This window comes from Podarcis bocagei (assembly GCF_964188305.1).
Source record: "Podarcis bocagei genome assembly, chromosome: 14".
NCBI lineage: Eukaryota > Metazoa > Chordata > Lepidosauria > Squamata > Lacertidae > Podarcis > Podarcis bocagei.
Window position 1 is genome coordinate 42,946,584 of NC_138139.1, and position 9,125 is coordinate 42,955,708.

General features: G+C 42.7%; 1 protein-coding gene across 6 annotated transcripts in view; it reads left to right on the top strand.

Annotated features, from left to right (window-relative positions):
• VWA3A (von Willebrand factor A domain containing 3A) overlaps window positions 1–8,735 on the top strand; it is a 50,531-nt gene extending 41,796 nt beyond the window's left edge. For all 6 annotated transcript variants that reach the window (XM_081169389.1, XM_081169385.1, XM_081169384.1 and 3 more), the window contains 7 exons: window positions 727–871; window positions 2,737–2,881; window positions 3,253–3,404; window positions 4,604–4,730; window positions 6,393–6,490; window positions 6,928–6,991; window positions 8,624–8,735. In XM_081169389.1, coding sequence (XP_081025515.1) covers window positions 727–871; window positions 2,737–2,881; window positions 3,253–3,404; window positions 4,604–4,730; window positions 6,393–6,490; window positions 6,928–6,976 — 716 coding nt within the window. In that variant the 3' untranslated portion in view covers window positions 6,977–6,991; window positions 8,624–8,735. The remainder of the gene's footprint in view (window positions 1–726; window positions 872–2,736; window positions 2,882–3,252; window positions 3,405–4,603; window positions 4,731–6,392; window positions 6,491–6,927; window positions 6,992–8,623) is intronic.
• Window positions 8,736–9,125: the final 390 nt, after the last annotated feature.

Sequence of the window (9,125 nt, forward strand, 5' to 3'; positions counted from 1 at the left end):
TGGCAGCAGCAGCAGCTGGTCTTGCAGCCAGCCCCTAGAACTGACTCTTCCAGTATGGAGTGGCCAGCCAAAGGATTCATGGAGAAAGCACACTTAACATTCCAGGGGTGTTCATAGGAAGCAGAGTTTGACCAAAAGACAAGACCAACATTGCCCCTTTCTTAAGACACTGCATGAGAACAGCTAACATTTTGCCATTGCGATAGTTTTGAGACAGAAATTACAAAGGAGAGGTGATAATTATTTGCCAGTCGGCTTCCAACATTTGAATAGCCCATAGCTCACATGAAGTTTATTATTAGTTAATATCATCACTGTCATTTTTTAAAAAACTGTGAGTGAGAATAAAGACCTAAAGATGGTAACTAGTGCAAGGCCACTTGAGTTTAATTACTGAGCTGAGAAACAAGCTAGATGTGGTGGTGACTAGGGATGGGATTCACTGTCCTGTAGCTGTTCAGTTCCACCCAGCCCCACATCATCTATGCGCAAACACACTCAGTTGAATTTTGTGTTTTGTAAAATGCATGTCAGTGCAGCCCATAATGGCCTTCAATTCCCCTGTGTTACAAAAACTAAGGGTGTTGCGGAGTGAAAGGAACCTTACAAATCGGGACAGAAGCAGTGGCATTATAACCATGAAAACAAATGCAGTAACACTCCACCCCATCTGAATGTTCAGCCTACCTGCTCATTTTATTTCTTTTTTTTTAAAAAAAAAAATAGGTAGTCGTCGATTGTTTGGTGTCGTTTTGGAAGCGAATGTTTGCATCCTGATTGATACGTCTGGTTCCATGGACCGTTCTTTGCAGGAGGTCACAAAAGAGCTCACCTCCCTTATCTGGGAACAGCTGAGGAAGAATAATGTGAAGTAAGGAAGGTGCAGAGGTGACCTTAAGATGAGGGAGAAACGCAAGTCAGTTCAGATTTAATGGCGAACTTATCGAATTTGCACTTTCCAAAACAATTTGAAAACCGAAACATAGCCATGCTTATAAATTCACACGTATCCAAATTTTGCAAAGCAGTTCCCCATCCATTGTTTACCAAAATACATATATTAGGGGGGAACCTGCACAAAAATGATTATATTTGTGAAAATAGCATGCATTATAGTAGGAGAAATTGCTTACAAAAATATGTGCATAAATCAAGACTATATACAAAAAAATGTGTTTATAAGGTGAAATTTGCACTAAGATGCTGAAGAATTTTCATGAGGTTTTTTAAAAAAAATATTATTTTTAAGAATCCGCAAATTGCTGCGGAAATGTGGAGAACTGAATTTAATATTAGAAAAAAGGAGTCGTTGAGAGGATCCTGCTTTGGGGTATGAACTTGCTTTCCCACCAAAGTAGCCTCCTTATGGATATTCAAATGCTCTCATATGGCTTTCCTCAAGTGTTTCTTCTCAGAAAGGATAAAATGTTGATTTAATTACATGTAGTGACTGGCTTGTGTTTTGGTCCTTCTAAGATGTATCTGAAGAAAGCTCATACCAATAACAAACTTAGTTGGTCTCTAAGGTGCTACTGGAAGGAATTTTTTTATTTTGTTTCTGGCAGCCCAAATGATACAAGCATGCCTGTTTCCACCAGCTACCGCACAATGGCATGTTTCAATTTCAGTAACTCAGTTCGGAGGGATTGTTATCTCCAATTCTCCACCCAGAACGCGTGGGAGATTCCCATAGGAGATTATAATTTCACGACATAAATAATCCTTCTTTTTCTTTTTCGGTTTTTAATCAGTGCAGGCATCTTGCGCAATATCCTTTTAACACTCTTGTGCAAGCCTTAGTGAGGTAAGCATCATTGCAGAAATCAGGCGCCCCCACCCCCCAGGACCAATGCCAGTGATTACATAGGACATGTAGCTTAGGTCAAATCAGGCCACGACTTTATTGATTACATAGGAAAGGTTTGGCAAGGCATTGGGAAACCGTTTGAGCGTTAGGCAGCCTACTGAGGTTTACTGTTTGGGGTCAACCCAAGGCAAAGAGGACCTAATGGCACACATCAAATAGGTACCCCTTGCAGGCTTGCCATCTCAAGGAGTGCTATGGCCCTAGCCCCCACCTGGGCTTCTGGACAGAAGCAGTTTCTCCTGGATCCCTTTAATAAGATATACCTGCAGGCTACAACCTCCCCTCCACCAAAGACTTACCCAATGCCTTAACCACCAGAGTTGTAACAATTGCTATGAGGTAGGTGAAAGCAAAGGACAGAGCCAATATGTCCCTTGGGCAAATTCCTACCGGGCCCTGAATACAGCAACCAACAGTTAACCATAGCAAGGTCCAGCACCACACAATAGCCACCACACAAAGGGCAGAGGAAGATCCTGCGACAAACTGGATGAAGAAGTGGACTAGGCCCCTGGTGCTTCTCCTGTGTTAGATGGAAAGGAGAGAGAGAGAGACAGCTGGGTGTCATCAGCCATGTTTAATGGTAACCTCTGTCTTTATGTCCAGACCAAACCCAGTGGTTTTGTTTCTAGCAGAAAATTAACTACAGCCTCAGGAATGCCTGCCTGGGCATTAGGCAACCAGCTTAGATAATACAAAGAGGCACATTTCACGGCAAAAAGCTTGTGGGTGGAGCTAAATGTTTTCTTTTGCCCAACAGATTTTGCATGCCAGTTGAATGTTGAAAGCTGGGCTTTTCTCAGCTCCGTAGTTGATATGGCAGGCTTAGCTGGCTTAATGTTTTGACAGACACACCTCTTTCTCATCAGGTTCAGTCTCATCAGCTTTGCCGAAGATGTTGACGTTTGGCAGGAGTGCCTTGTGGAGGCCACAAACGAAACATGCCATGACGCTGTGCAGTGGCTGTCAACATTTCACGCTCATGGGAATACATCCATTCTCAAGGCTTTACGGGTTTGTTAAGCAGGGCAGAGCGTTTTGTGTGCACCAGGGTCCCTGTGGCAGAGAGTGGGTGTCTCCCTACTGAAGACCTCTAGCTGGCATACTGTGGCTCCATCTCTGTTCTGCTGGAAGTTTCTGCCTCCTAGAAAATTCCAAATGAGGGTCCACCATTTTGTTTGTGACTTGTTGAGCTTGGAGGAAGGGCAGGGACTAAGCCATTTGAAGAGTTAGGTTTAGCATTGTGCAAACAAAGCTGCGAAGCATAGACAGTTAGAAAGAGCCAATTATTCCCCCTGATTGCCTGTGGGGTGAACTATATTTCACCATAGTGTGCTTCTGCACAGCCTGATTATTATATAGATTATGCCATTCTGCTCTTTCAGAGAGCTTTCAGCCTTCCGGACGTTGAGGCTTTGTACGTTCTGACTGATGGAAAACCTGACACCAGCTGCAGTTTGGTCCTGAAAGAAATTGAAATGCTTTTGAAGAAGCGAGCAATTATAATCCACACTATTTCGTTTAATTGCTCAGACAGGTATGTTTTGCTTTGCTGGGGGAAAAGTTGGCTTTCTAATCTTTTTTTTGGTTGACATGAGGGAAAACATGGATGAAACTGGCAACTGAACAGAGTGTTCTCCATTTCCACAAGGTCTTCCACTTAAAACTGCATGATCCGTAAGGTTAGGGCTGGAGCTGCACTGGTTCCGAAAGTTTCCTCAAATTGCATTGTTCATGCACAAGAGGGCTTGTGAAGAAGGCACAGCAGAGACTGTACTTTCTGAGAATACTAAGGAAAAACCATCTTCCGCAGAAACTGCTGCTTGCCTTCTATCACTGTGCCATTGAGAGCGTACTCACTTATGGCTTATGTGTGTGGTACGGAAGCTGTACTGCCCAGGACAGGATGGGGTTGTGCAGGGTTGTTAAGGCAGCAGAGAGCATTGTTGGCTGCCCACTCTCCACCTTAGAGCAGATTTATGCCACAAGGTGCCATAGGAAGGCATTGGACATAGTAAAAGATCCATCGCATCCTGGTCACTGTCTCTTCGAGCTCTTGCTGTCGGGACGGAGATACAGGTTGATGAAGACAAGAATGAGTCGTCTTAAGAACAGCTTCTTCTCCAGAGCGATCTCGGCCCTGAATGGGGAGCCCGGACTTTGAAAGTCATCTAATCTCCCTGCTGTATTATATTGTATTGTTTAATTAGTGTTTTTATGGAGCAGTCAAGTAATTTCGTTGTCCCCGAAGGGGGCAATGACAATAAAGATATTCTTCTTCTCTCTCTCTTATCAGCAGGCTTTGAGACAATTCAAGGTTCACAGAACTAGCAAAAAGAGAGAGGCATACCTTTACAGGGTTGGGGAGAAACTCAGGCAGTTTGAACATGCTCAGAATGCTCGCTAACAGTGAGAGATGGGTGAATAGAAAACCAGAGGGGTCCAATATTATTTTAATAAAGTGCATTCATTTAATGTTTAACAGCTTTTGTGCTTAATAAACAAAAACCAAGAACGAACCTCACTCTTAACAGTCCCAGGGACTTGGTTTGATCTGAAACCAGAAGTTACAAGCAAATGTGAATTATTTCTCTGGGCAGGATTGATGCAACATAGCAGTGATGTCACCCACATTGAAATGACATTCTTAGAAGAGATGTGATGATAACACCCAAACCTATTTGAAAGATAGTACAAAGAACTCCTCCCCTCCCCCGTCCCTCTTGTCTTCCACAGAGCAGCTAATGACTTTCTTAAGAAACTGGCCTTCCAGACAGGTGGGCGCTACCATCGGTGCCACGGGGATGTGGACGGACAGATGGCAGCACACCGGCTACTGTCGGAAGGCTTTAAGGACGAAGATGTATGTTGAGTTGATGTAGCATCTCCTGCTGTATTTTGCACTCTGGATCCCAGCACATGGGATCCCATGTAGTACCATGAAAGTCTGTCTGGAACTTTGAGCTGCTAAGGCAAGCATGGGAATCTTGATATGTACCCCCATCCATCAACAAATAACAGGTTTTTCCCTCCCTGTTATTCCAAAAAGAAAATCTCTGGAGAGTGCCTTTTGGGTCATAGCTCATTCTGCTTTTTTGAGCAGTTTCACATGACGAGTCATTTGTGGAAGAAGAGGATTCCCTTCTGGCTTTGCCAACCACAAACAAATTGACATGGGAATATGACTGGTTTCTTTGGGGCTTCCTCCGCCCTCACTGACATCCTCTTCAGGTTCCAGGGAGGGTCTCCTTGTGAGCGACGAGGACTCGCCAGCTTTCCCCCTCCATTTCTGAGTCTGAATGATTTATTTCCCGGCACCGCACATGTACACAGTCGTGTTCGATGCGCTCACACTTAAGTGGGGAGACTCCTGTATGTGTGGTTTGTCTCTGCCACAAGTAATCCATTCCAGTGGAGTCACTTAAAAAACCTAACCTTTATAGACTTCTGTAAATGACTCCAAGTCACTCCAAGTCATTTATAGGCAACTCCTTTTAAAAATATTTAATCACAGGTTCTCATCTCTCTAATGCCAATGCCTATTTTATTGATGCGTTCAAGTGCTGTAAGCTTAGCCATTTCAGATTGATCCCATATTTTCTTAATCAACTCTGTTTTACTAGTGGTTTTTTAAATACCCTTCCATAATATAGCAAATACGTTTCTTGCATTTGTAATTACATATAAAACTGCCTTGTGTTTATCCAGGCTAATAACTATTTTTACTGCATCCAGTAAATTTTGCAATTGGGTTTGGGTTTAAGGTTTAACTGGAAAAGTGTCCTTAATCAACTTTATCACCAGACTTCAAAAACATTTTGCTTTCTGATTTTTCCATCACCATACATGAGCAAAGTCTCCCCTTTCCTCCTGACAAATTCAGCATTACCTTCTCCTATATTATATATTTTATGAATTCTCTATGCTGCCATATGCCCCCTTAAAACAGTTTTCCCTGGTTGCAATAGAAAAACAAGAAAAATAAATATCATAAACATTCCCATAGCTCTTCAGGAACAGTCATTTCTCAATCTCTATTCCACTTAACCTTTTTATTTATTCCGCCTATCAGGAACCGGATCCTAGCCTGAACCCTGCTTTGGCCAATGGGGATGCAGGCTGGGGACTTGGGCTGTGTCAGGGGGCGGAGCCAACAGGGCGGGATAGGCTTCCCTTGGATCCATCCCTTGCCCATTTAAGCAGCCTGCACCTGGGGCACTACCTGTTTGTATGCTTCCTGTACACATAGATGAACCAATTTAAGAGGGCAAGGCAAGCACAGGGCATATCTGCAGATAGACAGACGTATCAGTTCTCTAATTTTCTGGTTCATAGTTGTGCCTATGAAAAGTGAGATGGGATTAGAGCTAGTCAGATCTGTCCAATTTGGTTTCTCTCACTTCCTCATTTTTCTGCTCTTCAGTTCTCTCTCTACATTTCTACATCATTTTGTAAAAACGTTTTATTTTCTTTACCGATAAATTTCCATCCATCCAAAGACATGAATTCTTATTTCTTTCTTCAGGATCCAGCTTTCCCCTTGTTTGAAGGAGATGATTTAAAGAAACTTGTTGATGAAATCGCAAAAGCTAGGAGCTATTTAACACAGGCCAAGTTCTTTAAGTGAGTGGCTATCTGTCGGCTTTCGGTAATGGCGAATTTTCTGAAAACTTGACTCTTTGTTACAATGGCCACTAATTCCCTGCTGATCAAGGAATTCATGCATTGCACGGATAAAGTGGGTAGATAAAAGATTTTCTCCCTCTCTCATACTGCTGGAACATGTGGGTATTCAATGAAGCTGAATATTGGGAGATCCAGGACAGACAAAAGAATATACTTCTTCATAGTTAATGTACTTCTTTCATAATTAAACTATGGAACCTGGGCTCCCTGTTTTAAGTTTACTTCTTCCTATTCTAATTTTGCAAAATGTATTCATCCTTAAGTGTGCTTTTTTATGTGCACCATTCTTTTCAGCTTTTCATATTTTGATACTTATATCAAATATAAATCTACTTAGTTGAAATAAATAAATTGTCTCGTATTTCTTTTATTAGATCGCTATTAGAAAAAAAGAACATAAACCAGAAGGACCGCTGCCCATGAAACAGTTGCCTTCAGGTATAATACTTTTTTTAAAATCCTCTGAAATCATAGAATTGGAGAGTTGGAAGGGACCACGAGGGTCATGTAGTCCAACCCCTTGCTATGCAAGAATCTTTTGCCCACTGTGGGGCATGACCCTGAGATTAAGAGTCTCATGCTCTACCAACTGACAAAATGTCTACTGTATATGTGCTTTCCAAATGACATTGCTAAGTACACTCAGGCTTTGGATTAGCAACAATGGCGACCTTACTACAGATGTGCTCAAGGGGTGTGCTGAGGGTGCTCAGGCACCCGCTAAAGTTTCAAGAAAGTGGATATCAAGGAATGCAGAGAGAAAGAGATGCAGGCAGAATAAAAAGGCCGGAATTGAGGTGCAGCTTCTGACTGGATCTGTCTCGGGGGGTGGTTGGCTCCAGCAATTGCAGTAAGGGAGAAAGAAGGACTCCTTCTCCCTCCTCCTCCACAGATAGAGGCCTTTTTCTGCATCTATCTCTTGTCTCATTGCTCAGTCTCTGTCCAAGCTCCACTTTCCATCTTTTGTGGAAAGAAATCTGTGAGAGTGAGGGGCTGCTTTTGCAGCTTGCAAGCAAGGAGGAAGAGGAGCCACCCTGCCCTCTGCCCTCCAAATCTGCTTGACATAATAATAATAATAATAATAATAATAATAATAATAATAATAATAATAATTTGTACCCTGCCCATCTGGCTGGGCTTCCCCAGCCACTCTGGGCAGCTTCCAACAAAGATTAAAAATACATTAAAATGTCACACATCAAAAACTTCACAGGAAAAATCTTCTGTTTTGACTTCTTGACTACTCTTGTTGTGGTTATTTTGTTAGCATTTTGCCTACTTACCTCTCCCTTGTCCTTATTTGTTTGTCTAGTCATTTGCGCTCCTTCTTTCACTGAAACAAATGTATCAAGGGGCTGTCCACACCTATGGGCCATACCATTAGACAGAGCAAGATGGCTGCCTGGTGTTTTTCTTAAAAAAGCAGGTTTTCTAACTGCACAAATTCCCTATCAGACACCCAACACTAAGAAAATCAAAGGCCGAATTAACTCAAAGGATGCTTTGCTCCTCACTTAGGTCCTGTATCAGGGGGCCATTTCCTCATAGGAGTAATTAGTTCTTCTGGGCTTAAGGAGCTGGGTGTGTAACCATGAATATAGGCAAAACCTCACTCAGATTTTAGTTGCTTTTTGCACCAGGGTCTTAGGCAGAAAGTTTGCTCCCATCACCTGACCAGTTTTTATTAACTAGAGCCAGGGCCTTCTCGGCTGCGGCTCCAATCTGGTGGAATGCTCTGTCACAAAAGACTAGGGCCCTGCGGGACCTGACATCTTTCCACAGGGCCTGCAAGACAGAGTTGTTCCGCCAGGCCTTTGGTCAGGGCGCAGCCTGACTCCCTCCTCTGGCAACCTGCACAGAATTTTGCTTAATTGGTTGCCATCAATTTGATTTAATTAATTTTTATAATGAAATATTTTTAGATTGTGTGACTATTTGACTGTTTGATTATTTGATTGTTGTTAGCCGCCCTGAGCCCGGCTTCGGCTGGGGAGGGTGGGATATAAATAAAATTTATTATTATTATTATTATTATTATTATTATTATTAAGGGATGTTGTTTTTTAACAGGACACGGAGACAGCAAAGGAGGACTTAATGGAACTTTATCAGCTCCATATCTGGGATGGCAAATGCGTCTTCATGAATCCACACATCCTTCAATGAAAACGAGTGCACCTTTCAGCTGGGTTTTCATTCTGATTTGTTTGCTTTTCCTCAAACATTTGTGCCATCCAAAATGGGGGGGGCAGTGCGAGTGGCTCCAAAATCCAGCAGACACGTGCCTGATTGATCCCCCCGTTTGATCTAGAAAAATTCAGTTAGACACTTGAGTATGATCAGACAGCATCTGAATGAGAGTTGCACCGTGTTCTTCAATTGCTTGTTTCAGCAGCAGCTTGCCCAGAGGTCTGCAAAGAATTGAGTGCATTGCGAAAGCTTGGGGCTGATCTCAGGAGCCTTTCAAGGAAATGCAATTCAAACGCTTGCTGCAAACCAGCACCGTCTCTCATAAAGAAGGACGAAACATTGTAGCCTGGGTGCCATATCAAATGGAGATGCTAGCTGTCCT